Source organism: Vulpes lagopus, chromosome 4 (genome assembly GCF_018345385.1).
Source record: "Vulpes lagopus strain Blue_001 chromosome 4, ASM1834538v1, whole genome shotgun sequence".
Classification (NCBI taxonomy): Eukaryota; Metazoa; Chordata; class Mammalia; order Carnivora; family Canidae; genus Vulpes; species Vulpes lagopus.
The window spans coordinates 38888892-38913994 of NC_054827.1; the positions used below are offsets into that span (position 1 = coordinate 38888892).

Consider the following 25103-nt stretch of genomic DNA (forward strand, 5'->3'; position numbering starts at 1 on the left):
TACGCAGAGATCCCTCCTGGGGTCAGGCTCCGATGGCAGGAGATGGTACCATGGTTCTAGCTTCTGCTTCTTGTATCTGAGTTTCTGAATTCAGGTTTATCAGTGAACTGCGTTTGGTGATTTAAAGGTGAGCCAGACCTCTGGGGTCTTCCTGTGCTAATGGGTAGAGTGAGTACACAATGAAAATCACATCTCTCAAACTTGGGAAGAAATCAGGATTGTTTCCTGAACCTCTTTTATCCGGTGATGTTTATAAATCCAGGAATTGATAATGTGTAGAACATTTCATATTACAAAGATGGTAACGTTCCTTGGAGAAAATTTAAAACATGGGTAAGCAAAGAAGAGAATAAAATGCTTATATATTCCCATTGCCCAGTGTAGAGGACCATCAGCGAATTTGGTGCTTTTTACACCCCAAATGTTTGAAATGTTTGTAGATAGCTTGTAGCAACATACAGCGTTCTTGATGGTTTCTTAAGTTCCTTTGTGTGTCCATTCTATATATATATAAATATATTTTTGAAGATTTTATTTATTTATTTACTTATTCATGAGAGACATAAGAAAGAGGCAGAGACACAGGCAGAGGGAGAAGCAGGCTCCCTGCAGGGAGCCCGATGTGGAACTCGATCCCAGGACCCCAGGATCACGACCTGAGCCAAAGGCGGATGCTCAACTGCTGAGTCACCCAAGTGTCCCTAAATATATTTTTTAAACATCTTTTTTTGTTTGTTTCAAATCTTAAATTCCAATTAAGGAATTAAGGGAGGCCGGTGTTGCAGAGTAGCCCGAGGCAGCGACGCTCTTCTGCAGGCCTCATGTTCTAAGATGTTTTGCCGTCTTCTGGCTATGTCCCTGAGTTCCCCCAGCGCCCCTGTGATGGAAGGAGGGGGGATACTTGATCCTTCAGCGAATTCAGAAGCGGAGGTTTCTCACTCGCGTTATGTGGGTGAGAGGCGGTTTGTAAACATCTTTCTAAAATCTTAACACATGACACCTTTACAAAATCTGGAGGTCTTTTTTTTTTTTTAAATTTCATTTTTAAGTAATCTCTATACCCAGTGTGGGGCTCAAACCCACAGCCCTGAGATCAAGCGTTGCCTGCTCCACCCACAGAGCGAGCTGGGCGCCCCTGGAGCTCTTTTTGTAGGACTTTAGCGTGAGGGGAAGGGAAGCAGCGCTGACCCCACAGCCTGACAGCCAGGAACTGACTACACAGTTCTGTGTGGTGGGGAAATTGGAAGATGTGTGAGGTCACTTCAGGACGGAACTGGTTAAAAAGTTGGTGTGCACGAGTAGAGCTCATTATTTTGTAGTGATTGACATTGATGACAGTAAGAAATATCAAATGCAGGATTGTTTACAATGTATTAAAAGCAGTTCATAAAATCACGTGCACGGTGTGATGGCAATTCTCTGACACATGCCAGGAAAGGTGCCTGGAAATAGGGATGTTACCTCTGGATGAGGAAGTAACTAGTACGACTTCCTTCTGAGGATTTTCTGCATTTTCTCAATTTTTGAGACTTATATGAATGAAAAATCTCTGATAATAGTTTCAGTTTAAGTAAACAGGTGCTCAGAGAATGTGTAGTTTGTCCATGGACATGGGACTGATTTCTGGCACCTTCTACCTCTAAGCAGGAGCCCTTTCCAACAGTTGAGGTTGGATTTTCGGTGTTCAGTTCCATCATTCCTGTTTCCTTGTCATCATGGTGCCCACTATGACCCTCCTCAGAGGCCTGCAAGGAAGGGGGAGCTTCCATCATGGAGAAAGCCGAGCTGCTGGGTGGGGACAGCTCCGTCCTGCACCTCCCAACCTCTCCGGCTTCTTCTCCCTCTTTCTCAGCCCCCCAGCCTTGCTACCCCCCAGCACCCTGCAGGTGTGCAGCCACAGCTCACACACAGATGGGAAGCGTCTGTTTAGTAAATTTGCACAGGATGCACAGCTGGGAATCCAGAAACATGTAGGCTGGGAACGGGGTCAAGGGGGATGTGACCTCCTAAGGGAATGAAGACAGAGTCCAGTTCTTGGGGTTGGGAGGTTGGTGGTGGGAATGGTCAAGATGGTCTGAAAAGAAGACAGCTTGTGTTGTCACATGAAGTCAGGTCCATGGTGTGATGGGGCCTGGGAAGGCCCCGGGCAGAGTCCAGGTTCAAGGGTACATGGCTGCCCATAGGAGGATGTGCTATAGGTGAGGCTGGTCATGTGCTCCTGTGACGTCTGAAGCTGGGGCAATGAGAAATGGGGACTCGGGGGACAGCGGTGGGCCAGGCAGACACAGAGCCACTCACGGAGCCATGTGGGACCCTGTTTTGGTTCCCGCCCATTTCTCCAGGCCAGCTTTCTAGCCCCCTGTTGGTCTTCTGAGGAGTGTGCACCGCTTCCAGTGAGCCAGGGCCAGCGAAGTATTTCTGTGAAAGACTTCAGGGCTCTTGGGGCTCCTGGTGTGTATGTCTGTCCCAGCTCTGGGACTTGGCTATGGCAGGACGAAAGCAGCCATTCACCAGGGTGAGCAGGGAGGTGGCTGTGTTCCAGTAACACTGTGTCTACAACAAAAAAACAAGGCCGTCTCGCCTGCCCTGAGCAAGCCACTTGTTCTTCTGTCAGAATGTGCTAGAGTTGAGTGCTCTCGCAGACCTCTGGCAGCTACATGGACTCCGGCTCTGGTGATAGGAGGGGAGAATCAGAGCAATGGGGAAGAATGTTTGTGCCCAGGTGGCTGTGCCAGTCCTGAAGCTCCGTTCAGCTCTGACATGTGCACCCTGTTTCAGCACAGATCCACACAGGCAGTGCTGAGAGCAGGGAGGTTAGGTGGGCAGAATGGTGTGAAACCATATTATGTGACAGCTGCACATGTTTTAGTTAAAGAAGAACAGATCCAGACATTGGAAAGTCTGCCCTATGGAAGAGGGGAGAGGGAGAGGAGCATGCATCCACTGGGAGATAGATAATGTAGGCTTGTCACTCTGGGGGGTGTTTTGTTACCTCATTTCAACAGGGAGAGGCTTTGCTCTGTGGAATGCCAAGTATTGGGAGCATCTGTGATGGAAGCTTCCAGGAGATAGACGTATACTCAATAGACTAAAACCTTAAAATAGAGCTGTCCCAACATGAGTTGCCCCCTTGGTCATGAGGGATGTTTCTATCCGGACTGGTTGTGTCCCTCAGGGGGTGGCCTACCCAGGGATGTGGCTTCTTTGGGAGGCAGGTGTGGCTCCATCAGCCACAGGACCTTCTCCTTGGCAATCACTCCAGAGCTTACAGCTGTGTCTCTTACCCACACACAAGAGTAGCTAGTGTGTGTGTGCTGGAGGTGGGAGGGGGAACCCAACAGTTGGGAACAAATCTGTTCTCTTCTAGGATTCCTAGATCTGGGCTGGGGGAGGACCTGAAAGAACAGAACCTTGCCCTTGGATTGTATGGGCTTAGCCACAGGGATGCCCAGCAGAAGGCAGGCTGATCTCACACTTAACAGCTGGCCCAGTAGTCACATTCCAGGTGGAGGAGCCATGAATGCCGTCTGCAGATACTTGGAAAACCAGTGGTTCTCAGATGTTAGAAGGCACTAAGCATGCATAGTTTGCTTGGCCACAGCAGAGGACAGAAAAGGACCTGAGAATAACACAGATTAAACTGGATGAGGTTATAGAGGGAAGAGTTATTTTCACAAGGAACTGGTGATGACTTTCCCTGTGAGGTCTCAGGTTGTTCCACGGTTGAGATCCCACCTCACACCTGTCAGGATGGCCAACATCAAAACCCCAGGAAACAACAGGTGTTGGGAGGATGTGGAGAAGAAGGAAGGTGCCTGCCCTGTTGGTGGGGATGTAAAGTGGGGAGGCCTCTGTGGGGCACAGGAGGGAGGGGCTTCAGAAAGTTAGAAATAGAGCTATTCTGTGATCCAGGAATTGCACAATTAGGTGTTTACCCAGAACACAGAAAAAAAATAATTCAATGGGATACATGCACCCCTATGTTTACTGCAGCAATACCTACAATGGTCAAGTTATGGAAGTACCCCAAGTGCCCATCCATCGAGGAATGGATGAAGAGCATGGTGTGTGGGTACACAGTGGGATATATGTATGTACATGCACACCAAATGGAGTATTGGCCATAAAGAAGAGTGAGATCCTGCCATTTGCAACCACACGGATGGAGTGAGAGTATTATTCTAAATGAAATACGTCAGCCAGAGAAAGAAAATACCGCATGATTTCACTCATATGTGGAATTTCAGAAACAAAACCAAACCAAGAAGAAAGACAACAGCCCCAGACTCTTAACTAGAGAAACCAAACTGATGATCACAGAGGGGAGGTGGGTGGGGCCCGGTGAAACAGGTGATGAGGATTAGACTGCATGGACTGTGATGAGCCATGTGATGGTCATGCATGGAATTGTTGAGTCACTGTATCATACACCTGAAACTGTCATGATGCTGAATGTCAGCTGTGCGGGAATCAAAAAGATGGGAGAAGTTCCCCTGTGATGTCCCCAGTTGCCTCTAGTTTCAGATCAGTGTTCAAGGGTGTGTATGTGTCTCGGTTTCCAGTGTTGGGGGCAGCACATTGCCATGTGTTGTTGGGGGCAGCACATTGCCATGTGTTGTTGGGGGACAAGTGCTCAGAAACAGTGGTAGAAACACTTTTTATCTCATTATTTATAAACAAACCCAGAAAATTGTCAGTGCAAGAATTCTTATATTGGGCCACGGGAGCAGGTTTTGCTTTTTAATCCTCATTACGTTACTATGTACATTAAACATACATCTAGTCTTAACATTGAACTTAACTCGTGACGTCTTGAGCATGGGGTGTTTTCTGCGTTTGATGAGTCACTGAACTCTACGTCTGAGATTAATGAAGTCTCTATGTTGGCCAGTTGGATTTAAATTTAAAACAATTGAGCCCAGTATAAATGTAAAAGTTAGTTTACATATAATTTTTCTTTTTCTTTTAAAGATTTATTTACTTTTGAGAGAGAGAGAGAGAGAGAGAGAGATCGAGAATGCTTGTGCCCCGGGTGGCGGGGGGTGCAGAGAGGAATCCCCAGCAGTGTCTTCTTGAGCGCAGACCCCAACGTGGGACTTGATCCCAGGACCCCAAGGTCATGACCTGAGCTGAAACCAGGAGTTGGATTCTTGACCGGCTAAGCCACCAGGCGCCCCAACATATGATTTAAAAAAATATTTTATTTATTTATTTGAGAGAGAAAGAGAGAGAGAGAGAGAGAGAGAGAGAGTGCGAGCAGGGGTGAGGGGCAGAGGAAGAAGCAGGTTCCCCGCTGAGCAGGGAGCGGGACGTGGGGCTTGACCCCAGGCCCCAGGATCATGACCTGAGCTGAAGACAGATTCTGCACACTGATGGAGACTCCCAGGTGCCCAGTTTTTCTTACATAATTAATTTGAAATAATTGTGCCACTTGTCATTTGGGATGAGAAAGAATTTGGGTCCAAAGAAATAAACTGCAGAGCGTTTGTGATAGTTACTTTATGATACAACCATTACTGATACGCTGATCCCGGTTTTTATTTTTTATTTTATTTTTTATTTTTTTATTTTTAAAAAATATTTTATTTATTCATTCATGAGAGACACAGACTGAGAGAGAGGCAGAGACACAGGCAGAGGGAGAAGCAGGCTCCATGCAGGGAGCCCGACATGGGACTCAATCCCAGGACTCCAGGATCACACCCTGGACCAAAGGCAGGCACTAAACCGCTGAGCCACCCAGGGATCCCCTATTTTATTTTTTTTAGATTTTATTTATTCATGAGCGACAGAGAGAGAGAGAGAGAGAGAGATAGACAGACACAGAGGGAGAAGCAGGCTCCATGCAGGGAGCCCGGTGTGGGACTCGATCCCGAGTCTCCAGAATCATGCCCTGGGCTGAAGGCGGCGCTAAACCACTTCCCTAATCCTTGTTTTTAGATGAATATTATTTCTAAAAGCCCATGCCCTTGCTTCATGCGGGAGATGGAGAGCTGTGGGCTCTGAGCCAGGTCTGGGGGGAATCAAACGTGTACATCATCAGGACCCCGCTGACCTGCGTGGACCTTGAAATAGGACACATGCCACGTTCTGTCATGTGATGAGGACCAAGTGACCTCGATCTCCCCGGGAGGGTCCTGAGGTCACGTGATGGTCACAGTGGGCCTGCACCCAGGATGGCTGAGGGTCCAGTGAGTCGGCCCGGCAAGACGGAGAGGCTCGTTGCCCCATAAGCCACGCACCTCACGTGTCCAGGCAGGTGTGGCTGTGGGCCTGCCCCTCAGTGACCCTAGATTTCACTTTGCCCTGGCCTCCCTGAGGCTCCCCATGGGCGTGCGCATGACCGTCACCCCGGGGCTCCCTGCAGCAGCCTCCCTGCGCCCGGTCTGATGGTGTGGCCATCCGCACTCTCCGTGTTTGATGTTGGAGGCTCTAGTTAGAGACTGGCTGGGGCTTTCCCGTATCTATGGAAACAAGCTCAGAAATGCTTCTTAATCCCACAGAACAAGTCAGAAGATGCCCTTCTCTTGAGGATATTATTCCATTTCAGGAAACTGAAGACAAACGCCGAAGGGCCGAGCGAAGTGTCCCTCAGTACACGTCACAGATTAGATGCATCAGCAAGTTGTTAACAGCCATGTCCTAACTTCAGTGAGGCGTGTTGGAAACACTGAGGTAGTAAAGCAGGAGCGTCACGTGTTGGCAGCACGCTTCCCGATAATCGGCTCCTGCACCTTAAAGATAAAACACAAAGATATTGTAGAAACCCTGAACTTGGAACAATTGTCACTCATACATACATTCTTGTGTATTTATTAACACACACAGTTAGGAACTTGAACTCAAGGAAGCTACTCAAGATTAGAATCTACTTTTTCTGAGGGGTGTCTGGGAGGCTCCATCGGTGGAGTGTCTGCCTTCAGCTCAGGTCACAATCTCAGGGTCCTGGGGTCGAGTCCCCCATCAGGCTCTGTGCTGGGCGGGGAGCCTGCTTTTCCCTCTGCCTCTGCTCGTGTGCGCGCTCTCTCTTTCTCTTTCAAATAAAAATAAAGTTTATAAAAAGAAAGGAATTTAGTTTTCCCTTATTTTAGAAAACCGTCAGAGAAGCCACTGGCTGGCGGGTGGCAGCTGCAGGCTGTCCCCCACGTGGTGCTGCAGTTCCATGTGGGAGAGGCTGATTTTGCAGGGGGCCAGCAGGACAAGGGTCAGGATCGTGGCCCCTGCCTCAGACACTAGCCATGTTCTCAGACACAAGAGGATGCGTGTGTCACACCCCATGGATGCAAATGTCACCTGCAGGGATGGAGCCAGCAGAGCTGGGTGGGGGGGCACTGCGGTGACCCGGTGACCAGCCTGGTCCCAGGGCCCCCTTCCCCCCCGAGACGGGCACCAGCTCACACAGGTGTGTGTGGCTGTGTGGCTGGCAGAGAAGAAAGCCTGGGCTCTGAGGGCAGTGGCTACGGCCCGCAGGTCAAGGTCAGGGAGGTCGGTACTGAGGTGCAGTGAGTGGGTAGTGTGTGGCCCCCACAAGGGAGTAGGGCCATGTGTCTGCTGCAGGGCCTGCTCTCTGCTCTCCTGGGCAGGTGGCCGCACAGCTGCAGGGCCTGGGACCTCGCTGGCCCCATTGTGACCAGCCTGGGTCTCAGGCCCCCCAGCAGCAGGCCCAGAGGCTACTGTCTTCCTCGCCGAGGGACTGGAGCGCACTGGGGTCACTGCAGCAGGGGGTCAGTGCCTGCAGAGGACGAGAGGCCAGATGCCCTGCTGCTCTGAAAGCATAGGCCTCTGGCTGTTAGGGAGGGGTAGCCTACATCATGTGGCTTTGCCGTGTGCGTGTTGTAGGGAAACCCTGGGACCCTGGCCCGGCACGCAGAGAGCTGCACGTGCTGCCACTGAGCAGCCTGGCATCCCTACCTGATACCTGTGTGATAGCATGAAGTCGGTGTTCGATCCTGGGAACTGGTGTTGACAGACCGGCCAGCACTGGGGAGGTGGCTCTGGGGACAGGAGCCTTCCTGGGTCTGGCTGTCACCCTACATGCCATGGTGGAGCCCGCCGTTCCGGAGCTTCCCCAGTGGCTGTGCATGGCAGGAGCGACGGTGGGCTGCTTGGGGAGCACTGGACTGCTTGGAGAAGACGTGGCCCGCAGACCTGGCAGGTGGCAGCCTGGGCCCCGGGTGCCTATGGGCAGTTGCTGGCTGTCTCGGCCTCACCAGTACCGGCTGGTGTTCTGGTGCATGCTGTGGCTGGGGCTCCCATCACCTGGGCACAGGCCTCTGCAGAGCTGAGTGGACACCTTATACAGAGGCTCCTTTGTCCCTCGATGGCTGTCAGCTCCCACCCGCGGCTCCCAGGAACATGAGCCCTCCCTGCCTGGGAGGACTCCAGCGTCTGCCCCTCTGGCCCTCAGGGGGCTGCCCTCGCCCTGGGCATGTGGGTGTCCTGCTGGAGGAGGGGGGCTGCTGCCACCGTCGTGCACCCGGCCCTCTGCCTGCACGTGGGGCCACCTCCTGCTCTTAGCAGGGGGCGGGTTAGGGGCCCAGCACAGGGAGGGGGCACATGTGCGGGGCATTCTTCCCTTGGAGGCGGGTCTTTCCTCCATGCTGCAAGGATGCCGATGCCCAAACGTCTTGTAGCTGCTGAACTGAAGGCTGATACGGTTGAAATGTGGGCTCCCATCTGGGAGCTGGGGCTCTGGTGGGTGCTGCTCAGCCTCCTGTCCCTACAGGCTGACACCTGAAGCCTCACACACTGAATCAGCCCCATCACTAAAGCTTCCTGCTCTGGGGCTCGGTCTGTGATGTGTCCGACTCTGTTTCAGCTCAGGTCTGATCTCAGGGGTCGTGGGATCGAGCGCAGAGCCCACTTGGGACTCTGTCCCCATCCCTCTGTCCCTACACCACCCACTAACACCAACCAGTGGATCTTCCAAAGAGAAAGGAGAAGCATGCACAGGAGCAGGGCCCCCTTCCCTGCAGGGCGAGCCACAGCCTCGACTTGCCTCCTCCTGCCTTCTGATTCCCTCCAGGCCACAGAGGGCGTGGGTAGTGGGCTGAGGGTCTGGGCGCGGCGCTCTGTCAAGTCCCTGGCGTCACGTGGCTCTGCCCTTGAGGGACACACGCCCACCCCCTTACCTGGAATCGCGGTGGAGCGGGTGTGGGGGGAGACGGGCCGGGCTTTGAGCATGCTGCAGGTGTGCTGGTCACTATGCTGAGTTGCAGGGCCCTCATCTGTGAGGCGGGGTCCTTGGTGGGAACTGGGTTGTCAGGTTGTGCGGGGCCTACTGGGGAGCACTCGGTGGGAAGACGGAAGGGACCCTGTGAGAGAATCCACGCACGGGAACACTGTTCCTTTTGAGAAATTGCCTTTGGGATGAGGTAACCTTGTCGTTGCTAACGTGCATGTGCGCAGAACCCGCTGCTGGCTGGCTGTGGTCGTCGTCTTATTTGGCTACGATACTGAACCATTTCTGGCTTAGTAGCATTATTGGTTCTCAATTTTAGGAAAATTTCCTGAGAGTTCTGGGTTCTGAGAATCTTCCAGTGGCTTTGAGGAGATGCGGCCACTGCCCCTGTTCCTGGGGCCCTTGTGACAGAGACGGTTTTGTTATCTGCTGAGAGAACCTACTTCCCCTCCATCCTTGTCTCCGTGACTTGGTCACAGATCCTCCCTATTCTGCTCTCAGGCGTGGGCTCCATCCCTGTGCTTCTGCAGAATCCTGGGTTGTGGGGGGCAGCGGGAAGAGCAGGCCAGGTGTGAGGAGTGTACCTGGGGGGCGAGGAGTGTGCATGGTGGGGGAGTGGGACCGTGCCTGGAGGGGCAAGGAGTGTGCTGGGGCATGTGCCTGGGATGGCTGGGCCCCAGTGATGGGGCGGCCATGCACCCTCTGTGGCAGCGTCACAGCCTGGAGGGGACTCTGGGCACAGAAGGGCTGGCGTGGGGTCCCGGCAGCGGGGGGGGAGGTGTTTCTGCTCACAGGGGCATCTCCACCGCAAAACACAAATCCCTGAGCACCTCAGGAGGATGGGAGGTGGCGGGGAGGGGCCTGGCTCCGGCAGAAGTGCTGTGTTCCCTCTGTTTACAGGAAGAGAAAGAGGCGTCGAGACGGTGACACAATCTTGCTTAGTGTTCTGGGAAAATAAGGAAGAGAACAGAATTAGACCTAAACAGGGCTGGTATGTGTGTCTGTGCATGTGGTTGTGAGTGTGGCTGTGTGTGTGGGCCTGAGTTAATGTGTGCATGTGTGCGCATGACAGCAAGTGCGCATGTGCGTCCTGAAGCTGGCAGGAAAGCTGTGGTGTGACGAGTGGGGTGCACCCAGCTTCCCAGCCGAGTGCCGGGGGTTCAGCCAAGGGGGCAGTGTGAGCATTTTGGGAACATTGCCTCAGGTTCATGGGAAGGGGGGGTAATGGCCTTAGGACTGAGGCACTCGGGTTTCTGGCACCAGGCATGAAGGTGCACACCCAGGATCTTGCTTCCTGCATGGGACGGGCTGGCCCTGCAGTGGGGTTTGGTCCTGGCAGCATTCACGAGCCCGACTGTGAGACGAAGTGCCAACAAATTGGGTTCAGCGCTGCACCCAGCCTGCGGGGGTGGGGAGTGGGTAGAGATGGAGTGCGTCTCACGGAGACCCCGGGGCGGGGCAGTGTGTGCCACATAGATGAGTCTTTCTTCTGTGGTTCACAGTCACAATTAGTATTAGGAGGCGGCTGGTACTTAAAATGAAATGTGGCCTCTTATGACTTGAGCAAATAACAACATGAATAAATCCATAAAATTAGCCCACGCCTGCTGGAGCAGCACTGCTGGCCGACAGCTTCACGTGCAGCGACATCTGTCTGATGCGGTTGTCCTGGGTCCCCGGGTGCACAGGGTGAGGCCCCTTGGCAGCAGGCAGTGGTGCCGGAGCCGGGATTCAGGGCTTCATTGTGCTGCCGTCTCGTTCCTGTTGAGTCCAGCTGCCAGCTGTGGTTAGCGGGGCTCGGAGAGCGAGTCCAGGTTTCTAGCCGCGCCCTCTCCTCGCAGGACCTGTTGTCTGTGGCTGCCACGTGAGCAGTGCGGGGTCGTTCGTGTAAGTGAGTCAGGCTGTGGGCCCTGGAAACGCCCGGAAGGATCCTGCCACGGAAGAGGGATCGTGCGGTGTCTGTGAACCTGGGCGGAGGGAGGGGCAGCAGGACCTGACACTGCAGAGCCCCTTAGGCGTCTACCTCCTGTCCTCCCCGCAGACCGTCCCCGGGCAGCTGGAGGGGTGTCTCCAGGGCCAGCAGCTGGGCTCTGTTGCTTGTGACACTGAGCCTGGCCGAGCCCTGGGCCCTCGCAGGAACAACACTGGACGCAGCCTTGCTAGTGCCCAGGCGACATGCTGGCTGTCGGGCAGGTCCCGGCTGCTTTCCCGCCGGGCCTCCTGGGCCTGGCTCGGGTTGCAGGTGAGACAGGAGTGGGAGCGAGCAGCTCTGGGACAGAGCTGTGCGGATGTGGCTCTGGTGGACGGCTCAGGGTGGCTCATGGATGAGCGGGGGTGGACATGTGCTCCAGCCACCCCTGGAGGCGTAGGAGGGTCTGTGTTCCAGGGAAGCCGTCCTGGCTCGGGGTTGCGGTCCTGGGTGGCCCGCCGAGGAGCGGCTCCTGGGGTGTCTCCTGGGGGACACGGAACCATCTCCTCTCACTCTACAGTGGCTGTGATGGCAGATGACCTCGTGACCTCATGGTAACCTGTCTCCTGACTCCATGCCTCTGATTCTGGAGCCACATGTGCTTTTGGGCCTTGCCAGCCCTTCCTTGTTTCAGAGAAAGCTTCCGACTCCAGGGGTTTTAGAGCATGTGAGTAGTAGGAACTTCATGGTGATGCGAGGGATGGATTCCTCCAGTGGAGATGCCCCTACCTGCCGTTCCTTCCTGTGCATCCGGCTCCAGGCACCTGCTGCAGGCCGACCCGGGTGCACAGAGGAAATGGCAGAGGATCGAAGGACGCGGTTACGTGGTTCCTCTTGTCGGGAACCTCCTGGCCAGCAGAGGAGGGTCGGCCCTATGTGGACAGTCACCGCAGTGTGCAGGGCCGGTGGCCAGTGCTCGTGTGCTGGTCGGGTTGGGAGAGTCCACGGCCTGGGTGCGCTGAGTGGACGGTCAGAGTTCGTTAGGAGGAGCCGCGGGGATGCAGGTGCTTGTTGGGAATGCGCTCTCCGCGTTGCTAGAGGCCTGACGTGCTCAGAACACATCCGGCTTTGTTGGCCTGAGGGCTCCCAGCGGGGGTGTGTGGCCAGAGCATCCGAGTCTCGGCCTCCCCCTCCCCTGGGTCTCCATTGCACCCTCCCTGTCCGGCTCGCCCTGTTTGACATCTGCCTTCTTGGACCCTCTGTGGTGGGTACAGGCATTTGGGGTCACACTCCCCATTCCTGACTGTTTCTGGAAAATGAGAGGCCCCTCCCCGCCTCCTCCTTGCGTTCCTGGCAGTACCTGGGGCCGTCTGTCCACGTGGGGCCTCATCCTGGGCATTAGGCTCAGTGCTGGTTGGGATGACCCAGCGCTGTTGACAGGGCTCGGTGGGGCCGAGGATGTGTCTGCATGGACGCCCTCTCCCCAGCCCCCTCCCTCTGCTGCTCCCCTGGCGGAGATAGGAGGTTTGTGAGTGTATCCTGGCGGAGAGGCCAGGCCGCGGACACGTGTGTGTCCTCTCATGGACTCGGACCAGGTTCCCGAGTTCAGCTTTATCTCACAAGAGCCAAACCCAAAGGGCCGTTGGGTGGACGCGTGGGAGTCTGCGGCTGGTACGGCCAGGGCAGCGGCACTTACCCCCTCTCTCTTGTCCTCCCCAGGCTGCTTGCTCCAAGATGGCCTCTGCTCATCGTCTGAGACCTGTGTGAACGGTAAGTGTGTGGGGCAGGTGTGTATCCACCCTGCGGGCCTGGGGCGGGCTTGCCACATGGGGCAGACATTCGGGGTGGGTTCCTCTCCCCAGCACTCCTAGGGCTGTGCGGCCGAGACCTCTCTGGCGTGGTGGACGCGCCACATCGTTTGCAGGCGGGGGGGGGGGGTGTCAGTGTCACGTCTGCGAGCCCCCAGGACTTCCTGCGAGTTGCCCACAGTAGGTGGGGGTCTGGGGCCCTGCCCGCCCGCAGCCCCTTCTGTGCCTCTGGCAGAAGCCACGCGTCCTCTACACCCCTGGTTCCTTCCCTCACAGGCACAGACAGATGTGCTCGGGGTTCTGGGTTTGCAGGGCTGGTGTCCCCCCAGTAGCAGGGTCGGGGGCAGCCCCAGGGCTCCCCGCTGCAGTGGCCTGGCCTCTCCAGGCAGCCCTGGCATCCTGTTTGCTGGCTGGAGGTCTGGGCGCCGCCAGTCCGTGGCGGCCCTCACCTGCTGGGGGAGGACTGAGTCCGACACCTGCTCGGAGTTTTGCCCGGCACTGCGGTTCCTGGACCCCACGGGTGTGCAGCGGCCTTGGGTTTGTGGGAGGAATGAGTGTGACGGGTGTGGCCGCTCCACTCCTGCTGTGCTGGTCTCTCAGGTCATTTGTGGGCGTGTTGGGCTCCCTGCTGGGTCCTGGCACAGGTGCCGCTCACTCCCCCAGGCGTGTGTGCAAACGAGGCCATAGGTGGGGCCCGGTTCACAGGGGCCCGGTCCCTGGAGGCTATGCACGAGCCACAGGTGCTGGTCACTGTCTGGCTGCTGGGGGCCTGGCCGGTTGTCGCAGGGCTGGCGTGGGGCAGCCCTGAGGGTCCAAATGCCAGTACCTGCTGCCGTGAGTGTCCCAGGAGAGGATGGGCCTGTGCACCTGGGGTTTTGGGGCTGCCCACACTCCTGCTTTGTCCTTGGGACGAATGGCTACAGCTCTGCACGGTGCTGTTCTGTGTGGTTTGGGGGAGGGTTTAGGGAAAGAATTCTGTGCAGATCATGGTGCCGGTGACCCGGGCAGGGGGGTGGGGGGAGACAGTGCGGTCAAACCTCCCTGATGGTGGACGCAGGGGGTCCTGCTGGCTGGGTGCCTGCAACCCTTCCCCGTGGTCGGGCCTCCCCCTCAGCCTTCCACCCCCACCCTGGGGGTGGCTTGTGAATTCACCTCATGCAGCTTTTATTTGGAGATGGCTTTTAAGAAATCTTGTTTTTAAAAATCTGCCACCTGCCCTTGGTGAAATTTGATTATGAAGGAAGCAGATGGGTGTGTGTTTAAGTTGGAGATGTAAGTGGCCCCAACATAGTTAGAACTACAGTTCTTTTCCCATCCCTCGTCCTCGACAAGACCTGGCCTCAGGTCATGACACTGTGGGGGTTTCCTTCCCTGCTTCCTTCCCTGCATGGAAGCATGTTGATGTCATGCAGGATGATGGCTGTGACTTCTGGGGTAGATGGCGTCTGCTGTCTTTCTCTACAGTTCGGGTCTGGGAGGCAGCAGGGTAGGTGTCATCTGGTCTTAAGCCGTGTCTCTGAGTAGCTAAGAGGGAATGAGAGGAGGACGAGGCAGCCACTGCATCGTCCAGGCCGCTGGCTCCAGGGCAGATAGGTGTGACCTCGCAGCTCTGGGGGCATGGGCGGGCCACCCTGTGGAGTCCAGAATGTTCTGTGGCAGACACAGCTTCCCTCTGTTCCTCTCCACTCCTCTCCTTTCCTTGGAAACAGAGATAGGTAAGCCTGTTAGCCTCAGAGATGCTCTCCAGTGTCCCCCAGGCTTTCTGAATCACAAGCCAAAAGGTTTCATGGGATAAGATACTTTATAAAGAAAGACAAAAGATGAACATACTTACACCTCCCAGGACGGTTACTGTCAAAACCTAAAATAGAAACAGGAAGGAGTGTGGGTGAGGCTGTGGGGAAATCTGACCCCTCGTCCCCTCGAGCACCATTGGTGGGAGTGTAAGGCTGCGTCCCTGCCAGCAAGGGGTGTGGAAGGTCCTCGGAAAGTCTGACGTAGGGTCACCATGCGATGCCCTAGAGGGTGGCAGGCAAGGACTCATGTAGTCATGTGCATACCCGGTGTCACAGTGGCAGCGAGCACGGCAGCCAGGAGAGGGGCAGCGCCAGTGTTCAACGCAGTAAACACGGGGCCATGTGCACACCGTGGGTTCGTGTCAGCTTCGAAGGGGAGGGATTTCCAATACCTGCTCCGACATGGATGCACCTTGAGGAGCTCAGGGATATAAACTAGCCTCGAACGGTGCGTGCTCAGGGGCACCTGGGGGCTTGGTTGGTGGAGGGTCTGCCTCTTGGTTTTGGCTCAGGTCCTGATCTCAGGGTCATGGGATTGAGCCCCACGTTGGGCTCCCTGCTCATCGGGGCATCTGCTGGAGATGCTCCCCCTCCACCGCCCCTCCCATGCTCACTCTCTCTCTCAAATAAAAAATTCTTAAAAAATATCGGGGGCGGGGGTGCAGATGCTCTGTGATTGCATGTCAGCGAGGTCCCTGGAGCTGTCCGATCCATTGAGGCAGGTAGGCAGCAGGGGCCTGGTTGGTGGGGATGCAGTTTGTGTCTGACAGGGACAGCATTTGAGTTTGGGGAGATAGAAGGTTCTGGAGATGGCAGAGGTGATGGTTGTACAACCATGAGAATGTGCTCAGTGCTGCTGAACTTAGACATGGATTCAATGCTACAGTTTAGGTTACGGATGTTATGTTATCTAATGTCACAATTAAAAAAGAAAAAAGATAACCAGACTGGGAGAACCATTATCGGTAGACCAGAGAGTCTCATTCTTGCGAAGAACTCCCACTCCTTATGAGAAAAAGGCAGAGCCCTGAATAAGAAATTGGGGCAAAGATGCAAATGGTGATTTGCAGAAGAGGAAATGAAAATGGTCCATGTGTTCAATGGGAATGTTTACCCTGAAGATGGTTTAGGGAAATTTAAACATAAACCACACTCAGCAGATTAGCAGATTAAAAAGATAAGTGATGCATCCAGTGCTGGTGAGAACTCGGGGAAGTAGGCACAGACCCCCGTGGAGTATGAGGTGGTCACAGTCTCTGCTGTATAATCTGGTGATGTCCATTAAGTGACAAATATAATAATATCATAACATAATATATTATGATAATACAATACAAAATAACATAATAATATTATATAATAATATAGTAATAATATAATATAATTCAGTTTGTTTGGGGGAATCACATAAATAAAAGCAAAGCTGTGTGCCCGTATTTGTGGTGGCAAACCCTGTGACACCTGTGAGTCCACTGATAGGGGAGAGGTCTTGTGAATTATGGACGGGCTGCAGCTTGAGAAATTATGTATATACTTAAAAATGACTTAAATATCTGTTTGCTAACCAGGAAAATGTCTTAAAAGCAACTGTCAGAGCAGCAGTCATGATACGATCCTGTTTCTAGGAAAGCCTGTGTCCATGCCCCTCGTTGGATGAACAGAAGGGAGCTTTGCTGGCCAGGGTGCCACCAAGCGCTCAGCCCCACAGGGGCATCAGGTGCAGGCTTGGAGCTGGGCCGAGTCCAGAGAGAGGGTGGCCGGGGTCGGTCCACAGCCTCATTCCTGCAACGGCGCTTCCCGGGGCATGGAAGCTGGCCCCTGAGGGCACAGGCTGAGCCCCAACATGTGAAGGGGCCTCCTTCCCGGACTCCTTCGTTTTTCCTCCTCCTTCCTGTGTCCTTTGTTTCCTTCCAAAACATTCTTGGGCTGTGAAGGAGGACGACCAAATAAATGTATTTGTTGAAAGTGCTCACAACACTTTTTTTCATTTTCGTGTTTAGTGATCATGAACTGGGCCTGTCAGCAGCAGGTGCTGATCTCCTGGGTGCCCCACAGGCTCCTCTGGTTTATGGCTCTGGAAAAAATAGGATAATAGGAAGCTTTAATTTGACACCAGGAACAATGAAAAGTATAGTCGGCTTGAAGAGATTAGGTAGTAGCAGGAGAACCTACGCCCCGACCCTGTAGAGGCTGGGAAAGCCTGTGGGATCCAGACACCCCTGAGGCCCTGGTCCCTGTGGGACCTGCACACCCGAGGCCCTGGTCCCAGTCCTGTGGGGTCTGGACACACTGAGGCCCTGATCCCTGGTCCCTGTGGGATCTGGACACCCCGAGGCCCTGGTCCCAGTCCTGTGGGGTCTGGTCACCCTGAGGCCCTGGTCCCTGTCCTGTGGGGTCTGGACACCCCGAGGCCCTGGTCCCAGTCCTGTGGGATTTGTACACCCTGAGGCCCTGGTCCCTGTCCTGTGGGGTCTGGACACACCGAGGCTCTGATCCCAGTCCTGTGGGGTCTGGACACCCCAAGGCCCTGGTCCCTCTCCTGTGGAGTGTGGACACCCTGAGGCCCTGGTCCTTGTCTTTTGGGGTGTGGACACCCTAGGCCCTGGTCCCTGTCCTGTGGGGTCTGTTCACCCTGATGCCCCTAGCCAAGGAGGTTCTTGGGTACAGCTGGCTCTGTGGGAAGGGCTCTGCTCACCGGGAACCCAAGCTTGGTGCTCAGATCCGACTTCTCTGGGTCATTTCAGGGAGCCGAGCAGCGGGTTTTGTAAAATGGATTTTAAACATCAGCTTTGTGGGAACCATTTCACTTGTGTTTTGGAAGGAGGTACTCTGTCTTGACTTTTTAGGTCATAAGGCCACACTGTGGAGCTACTGGCTGTCCTGACTGCGCTCCTAGACGCCAAGGACATAGACTTGATAATGTTTTTGTCTGGATAGACAAAAATTCTGGATAAAGGTGTTGGGGAAGGGCAGCCCCGGTGGCGCAGTGGTCTAGCGCCGCCTGCAGCCTAGGGCGTGATCCTGGAGACCCTGGATCGAGTCTGATGTCAGGCTCTCTGCATGGTGCCTGCTTCTCCCTCTGCCTGTGTCTCTGCCTCTCTCTCTCTCTCTTTCTGTCTCTATGAATAAATAAATAAAATTAAAAAAATAAAGGGGTTGGGGAACCCAGCAACATCTGTGAAGATCATTTTAATGGCAAGATGTAGAGGCCAGATCCTCAGGGTTTGACCTTCACTTGCTTTTCTTGGGCAATTCCTGAGCATGGTTTTGGGGTTACCAGGTGAGCTTTGTATGGCAGCCCGTTATTCAAGGGTAGGGGATGTCTGCCGTGAAGTTTCCTGGCCTTGCAGAAGTGATAACTCGTGGCCATTCAGTTTTAATTTTATCCAGTTGCTCAACAAGTCCGTTCCCCCTGGAGGCCCCCACTGGGCATGCCGTGGTTGCCATGGTTGGCATGGTCGGCATGGTCACTATGGTCACTGTGGTCCCTGTGGTCGGGGATGTGAGTGAGACTCATCCTGAGACCCCAGAAATGAGGAAAAAGTTTAGGGTCTGAATATTCTAAATCCTTCCCTTGGGGGCAGCCTGAGGGCTCTCTGATCCCCGAGGCCCTTGGACCCACTGAGGGGCCGGTATTTCCTTGGCATTTTCCTGAGTCTCAGGGGGGAAGCCGCACTAAAGGGCTGTGTGCCCAGGATGGCTGCTTGACCTGCGTTGGATTTTCTTAAGTGTCCTGGGGGCTCCTCTGCCTGCGGAGGAGAAAGAATTTCTTTCAGGAAGCACGACTCTCCGCCATGTGCCTGCTCCTCCACGATGATGATCTGCCCGCATGGAAATGAGAGCAGGGAGGGGGTTGACCCGACCATGGGGTTGGGGGACTGCCTCTGGACATGAGCAGGGAGTGTAGGCCCCACAGCTGCCCCCAGGGGCTTCCTCTCACCAGGCCCCAGAGGGAGGGCTCTGTCCTTGCAATGACCTGCTGACCTGTGGGAAACCCCACATGGGCCCAAGTCCCCAAGGCCTTGCGTGTGACTAGGCCGCAGCCAGCTGAGCAGAAAGCGGGCAGGCAGGGGCTTTGCTGCCGGCTCAGCGCCTCTTGATGCTTCTGGATCCCTCCAGCAGACAATGTGGACGTGCCCGTCTGCCCGCACCAGCTGATGGGCTCACCCTGTGCCCGGGCCCCTCCTGGACGCACGTCCTCCTCCTCCTTTCGGCTTCGTTATTCACCTGCTCTCACTTCTTATCCTTTGATGGAGATGTGCTCACGTCAGAAGCTTTGAAAAAATGGAAAGTAGCAGGAAAGCAGAAGGCATTTCCGTCGACAGTGTCTGCTTGTGGTTTAGCAGCATTGCCTGTGGCCTTTACCCCATGCTGCAGGTGCGGGTCCTGGGTTGTCACTTGCCCTTCCATCACCAGCATTTTCTGAAGCTGTACACAGCCATCTGCAAACCTGCTTTGTACTCTGTGCTTGTGCTGGGAGCTCCCGAGTATAACATAACCTTAAAAGCATTTGCATCTTTTCTAATGTTTAAAATATGTTCACATATCAAAGCAGAAGAGAGCTTTGTGCTTGATGTTTTCTTTAGTATTTTGGTTGTTTTCCAATGAGATATTCTTACAAATCAGATCAGTGCATCGTGGACTGTGGGGCTTTGAGGGGGGGGGGATCAATGATTATACCTTCAGAATCTGTTTTTAGGACATAGCATCTGTGTTTGCTTGTCTCCCATTTAGGGTTATTGGCCATGGACCCAAGTCCACTAAAAAAAGAATTCAGAAATCTACCTTCATAGTAGTTAGGTCACCGGTACCGCTTCGTGTAAACGCATTTCTAGAACCTTCTCTATGTGGACATGAGGGTGGCACTTCTGGAGCTCTGACAGCTCTTTTCCAATGGCCAGAATTACCTGAGTTTGCTCTGTGACTTGTGCGTCCTGTTTGTTTCCTCCTTGGCCTTGGGTCCCCTGGTGCACACGTCCCACGGTTCCTGCCAGCTCTTCTCGGCAGTGGTGTCTGTGTCTCACCTGTCTCGCCCTCCTGTCCGCTCCTCGGGGCCCGAGAGCCACCCGTGGGGTGAGGTCAGACTCCAGAGGCCAGCCTGGGTGTTTGAGGTCACAGCCAGGTGGCTCCAACATCAGGGGTGCGTGGCAGCAACCGCCCTGTATCTGGCTCTGTCTCCGTTGCCCGCATGCCGTCCGGTTCCCGTGTCCCGTCACCCTTGCTGTCCGTTCGTGCTCTGACTTGCCTGCCTTCCACTGCTCAGCACCAGCACTATGGCTTGTCCTGCTCATGGCACTTGGTACTTTAACGTCCCTTCCAGACTGAAGATTTCCGAGAAGCCCTGGAGTGCTGCCATCCTGCTGCTCATTGCTGTGTGCATGTGGGCACACTCATGGCTCTGCTGACCCTGTGCCTTGAAGTGCAGGGGGTGGTGATGGGCAAGGGCACGACCCTGTGTCAGCCTAGCTCATGTCTGCGGGAACATGCCCAACTGCTCTTGCCTGCTGTTTCCTCCTCACCCTGCCCTCATTCTCCAACCCAGGCACCTGCCTGTTCCTGTCACTGGGCCTCCTTCTGTCCAGGCCACAGTTGGGGCACGAGGAAGTTGTGAGCTCGCTCTCCCTGCTCTCGGGGTAGCCGATGCTGGTTGGGGCTTGGAGCTGACTGCTCTGCTCAGAGGGCATTTCTGTGACTTCCTTGGGGACCCTGCTTGGGGCCAGACGATAAGACTGCATGAGTGTGGGCCTGATGGCGGCTCTCGGGGGAGCTGCAGGGAGGGGGACGCCTGAGGAGGGTCGTGCAGGGGGTGGCTCACATGTGCAGTGCAGGGGCAGCCCTCCCATGTCCTGCTCCTGTGTTGGGTCTTTCTTGCGTGTTGGTTGAGTCCCAAGGGTGGAAGCGGAAGGTGGGAGAGTAGGGCACCTGCGCAGCTCATGTTTCTTCCCGGACGGTTTCCATTTGGTGGGTGACCCAAAGGTGAGTCTTTGTTCAGGATGGGGTCTGTGCCGCTGCCACTGCCACCGTCACATCTGCCCGCTTTCTGTGGTCGAGCTGCTGCGAACCTGCGATCTGTGGGGTTCAGAGCCAGGCAGCGACACTAACTGTCCTCTCTCTCTGATGCATTTTCAGGGGTTGGGTGTGGGACAGTGGGGCCCTTTCCTGCAGCTTCTCCAGCCAGAGCTGTTAAATCTATTTAGATTTCAAGAAATGTGCAGAAAGGACATATTACGGAGATTTCAAAGATTTTTGTTTGTTTTATTTTACTTTAATAGAGAATTTGGCACACTTAAAAAAAACCAACAATTCAGATACTTATGTTTGTCGGTTTGAAGCTGAATAGCTGTTTGGAGAGTAGGAAATTAGAACCCAGTGTTTGAGGAGCCACCACACATGTATTATCCATAAAATGCAATGCAAAAATTATCTCTCAAACTACATGGTGATTGTTTCCAGAACTTTCTCACATGCCTCAGTTTTCCGGAGACATGCCCGCCACGAGGAAGCACCTTTGGGGACCTGAGAAGGATGTCACATTGTGAAGTGAACTTAGAGAAAACTTATTAATTTCTAATTGATGTGTTGTTTTCTAGCTGACACATGCCATGGACTGAATGTTACCATGGTGGCACCAGGACTCTCCTCTGTCAGAAAGTCCTCCTGGTTGACCTAGAATCCCCTCCTCCTCTCTGAAAAGGCAGCACATGCCCCAGGTGATTGATTACCCAGTGCTCATGTGCTCCTGAGGTTGGGGAGTGTCTGTACTCTGGGGGCCAGGAAGCCACCTGACTGCAGGCACCAGCGGTGTTGGCAGATAGAAGGAGGTTGTAGAGATCAAGGAAGGGACAGAAAGGCGTAGTCCTATGCTCAGTCACAGTGTATAGGTTCTCACAATGTATACTTGCATCTGTTACACAGATTTTTAAAATAAAAGGTTTTATTTATCCCCTGGACCACCCCCAGAGGGATCCATCCATCTCTCTTGCTCTCCTGGGAAACCCCCTCACCAAGCCCAACTCTGCTGATGTGAAAAATGAAATGAAATATATTGACGAAAAATAAAAAGGAAATAAATCCTTAAAATAATAATAATAATAATAATAATAATAATAATAATATTTTGTTTTCCTAATGGTGACCTATAAAATCTGGAAATAAAGACTAAAGGACACAAAAAAACTACCCCAAAGATAACACCATAACTCATTCTAGTTCTTCCTTTTGAGCACGATGTCTTTGTTGTTCTGAAATGTTCAATATGGGGACGCCTGGGGTGGCTCAGTGGTTGAGCATCTGCCTTCAGCTCAGAGCATGATCCCGGGGTCCTGGGATCAAGTCCTGCTCCCTGCAGAGCCTGCTTCTCCCTCTGCCTGTGTCTCTGCCTCTCTCTCTGTGTCTCTCATGAATAAATAAAATATAAATAAAATAAATAAATAACATCTTTTAAAAAAAATGAAACATTCAATATGTACGTTCGACGTGCTCCAATCACGTATGTGAGTGCCTGGTGTGCACCGCCTGGTGGGAGAAGGAGAGCATTGTCATTAGTGGAGCCACTTTGGAATTATTTTGATAACAGAAGATGGAAGCAAGTTTCGTTTATAAAAAGAGAAAGTGTTAATCACTGGGGTCCTTCCCTTGCTTTTAGGTTCATCACATGTTGCTTCAAAAATAAATTATGCCAATAGTGTATGGACATATTCTCCTGGAAAATGAACGCTTTGGAAATACATCGACCTCAGGGGAAAGATCTTCCTCCGTATCCCTTCCCTCGGCCAGCCATCACCCCACCTGCAGGCAGTGGTGGTTACCAGTGGCCGCGTGCCCCACCTGGCTGATGTCCATGCCCCTTAACATGGAATGTGCCAGGCGCTTGTTCATGATAAGGGTCCAGCAAGTGCAACTCACTGGGCTTGCCCCCTGGACTGTGCTCAGTGAACTTATTGCCCAAACAACACGTACCACCAGGGGCTGTTCCGTGGGCAGGATCATGCCCCCTCATCCTCACGGGAGGGCTGTGGGATGTGTGCTGATACCACCCTGCGTGACCAGGAGGCTTGTGGTGCTCCTAAATGCCAATTAATCAAACCTAAAAGGAATGGAAATTAATTACTGAGTTAAACAGTGTGAAGCAAAATTTCATCTGGCTTATTAGCAGGAAGAGAAATGCAGTTTTGAGCCTCTGCATTAATCACTTGAGTTAAGCTGGATTCAGCTCCATTTGTGCACCTGTGCACATCTATAGATGTATGTGTTCCCACCCGTGCACAGCCTTGGACGTGCGTGTTCCCACCTGTGCACACTCACATGCAGCATCACAAATACGGCCCTGGTTAGTCCTACTGGGTGTGTCTGTGTAACTAAAATAACCAGTAGTGGGGAAATAACGTGAGCACGTATCGTTCCAAATAAGCAGTAATAGCGGGTTTGGGGCTGGGTGTGTACCTGCAGCTCGGCCTCCTGCCCCAAGGCTGGGTGTTGAGGACGTGGGCTCTGGTGGATTGTGTTTCTGCACATCACGGTTCTGAGGACTGGGGCCCCAGACACCTTCCCGCCACACTGCCTGCTGACCCTCACAGAGACGTGTCTGCATCTTGCAGCTTGAGGCGGTTAACCAGGACCCAAGATGGGCCCACAGGGTCGCGTGGACTTTGCCGTCACCATTGCAGTGGCTCCTTGGCCCGTCCCCAACGTGCCATGGGGGCCTGCCACAGCTCCTTGTCGCTCTTGTCCTTAGCTACTGGGGGGCCCCCAGGATGCTGCCTGCGCACACCATATAGCTTACACGTACTACCTGCTGGCTTTGGCCTCCTTTGGCCTTGCCTGGACCCTTCTCAGGATGCTTCCTTCAGCTGAGAGGCCGGTGTCATCCAGAGCCCGGCACCTGCTTTCCTAGATGCTCACATGTCATCCTGCCATGGAGTCCCTCCTGCCTCCCCTGGGAGGCCCCCCCACAGAGGCGGTGGGGCATAGGGAGGCTGCCCGGGGCCCGCTGGTTGCTGACCTCGAGGACCGTGGATGTGCACATTTCTAGGACATTTCTGAAATACTCTTTTTCCCTTGTGTCCCCAGTTTCTAGGGTGATATACTAGCTCACTGAATCACTCCCCAGTCTCCACTTGTGAGGTTGGGGTAGGACAGTCAGCTGTCTGGCAGAGGAGGCCCGTATGCATGTTTTCCAGGGCACATCCAAACCCAGAGCCACTGAGGGTGTTTCTCCAGGGGGAGTTCTTGGGAAGTGCCGGTTACACTTGTGTTTCCTGCAGCATCCACAACCCGTAGCCTTCACGCTGTCGCTCCAGAAGCTTCATCAGCGTTCTGATGGGTGAGCAGATGCCACGTAGGGAGTCTCCAGATACACCAGGCCCCCTCCGTCTGGTTCAGAGTTTGGGTGATGCATGGTCAGCTGTGCATGGGTGACACGGCCAAGGTCCATGAGGACTGTGACCACCCCCCACACTTGCACTGCCTGCCTTTCTGGCCCAAGTCTGTGCTCTGAGGTCACTTTAGTGTTACGGGTCCTAAGGATGCTACCAGCACAGAAGGAAGGAGATGCTCTGCTGTGAAGGAGCACTCGGTGCCTCAGGGGACAGACCAAGCAGATTTAACTAAATCAGAGCCAAGAATTGTGGGTTACAGTCATTTCTGCTTTGCAGGTTTTTTCTTTTCCTTTGAAATGCTTAAAACAGTTTGTTTTTGTGATACTTGCAGCCAACCTGATGTTTATTTTATTTTATTTTTATACAAAAGGATTTATTAAAAAAAAAAGGATTTATTAAAAAACCAGTAAGACACTACTACATCATGACACTGTCACACTGGGCTTTTAACACAAGACTTGCTCTACAATGCTGGGGGGAGGGGCCTAACACACAAGTTGATTCTGAAGCATAGCAATTAAGAAATAAAACAATGTAAAATTAACATCAGAAGCAATAGCTCATTCTTGTCCACATTGCCACGGTCACCATGAGGGCTGGATGGCTTGGGCTGTCTCTTAAAGCCAAGACGGCGGTTCCATCAGGTCACTTAGGGCCACATTGGATCTTCCGAGTGGGTGGCTGTGCTCCCCACAGCAGCCTGAGTCTGTGGTCTGTGTGGCTGTCAGTGCTCAGAGCGGGGAGCTTGGCTTCCTTTCCTCCCCCACCCCAGAGTCTGGTTGCCATGGAGATCAGAACACCCTCAAGAATGGGGGGGCTTAGTGTCCTGCCTTTTCCCACATTTTCCCAGGGCGCAGTGGCACCTATCCGTCTCTGACACGGTGTGTACGTTCATGTCCGACCACAGGCCCCATCTGCTCTCCTGAGGGCCGGCCCACTTGTAGGCCGTTCCAGGAGTGGGGTCATGCGGGCCAGCTGGGGGGACACCCACATGGATGCAGCCAGTCCCAGCGCAACGTATGGACAGAGAAC

General features: G+C 53.8%; 1 protein-coding gene across 4 annotated transcripts in view; it reads left to right on the top strand.

Annotated features, from left to right (window-relative positions):
• PTPRN2 (protein tyrosine phosphatase receptor type N2) overlaps window positions 1-25103 on the top strand; it is a 723182-nt gene that overhangs the window by 54649 nt on the left and 643430 nt on the right. For all 4 annotated transcript variants that reach the window (XM_041753464.1, XM_041753465.1, XM_041753467.1 and 1 more), the window contains one exon: window positions 12810-12860. In XM_041753464.1, the coding sequence (XP_041609398.1) occupies window positions 12810-12860 (51 nt within the window). Of the gene's footprint in view, window positions 1-12809; window positions 12861-25103 lie in introns of those variants that run through there.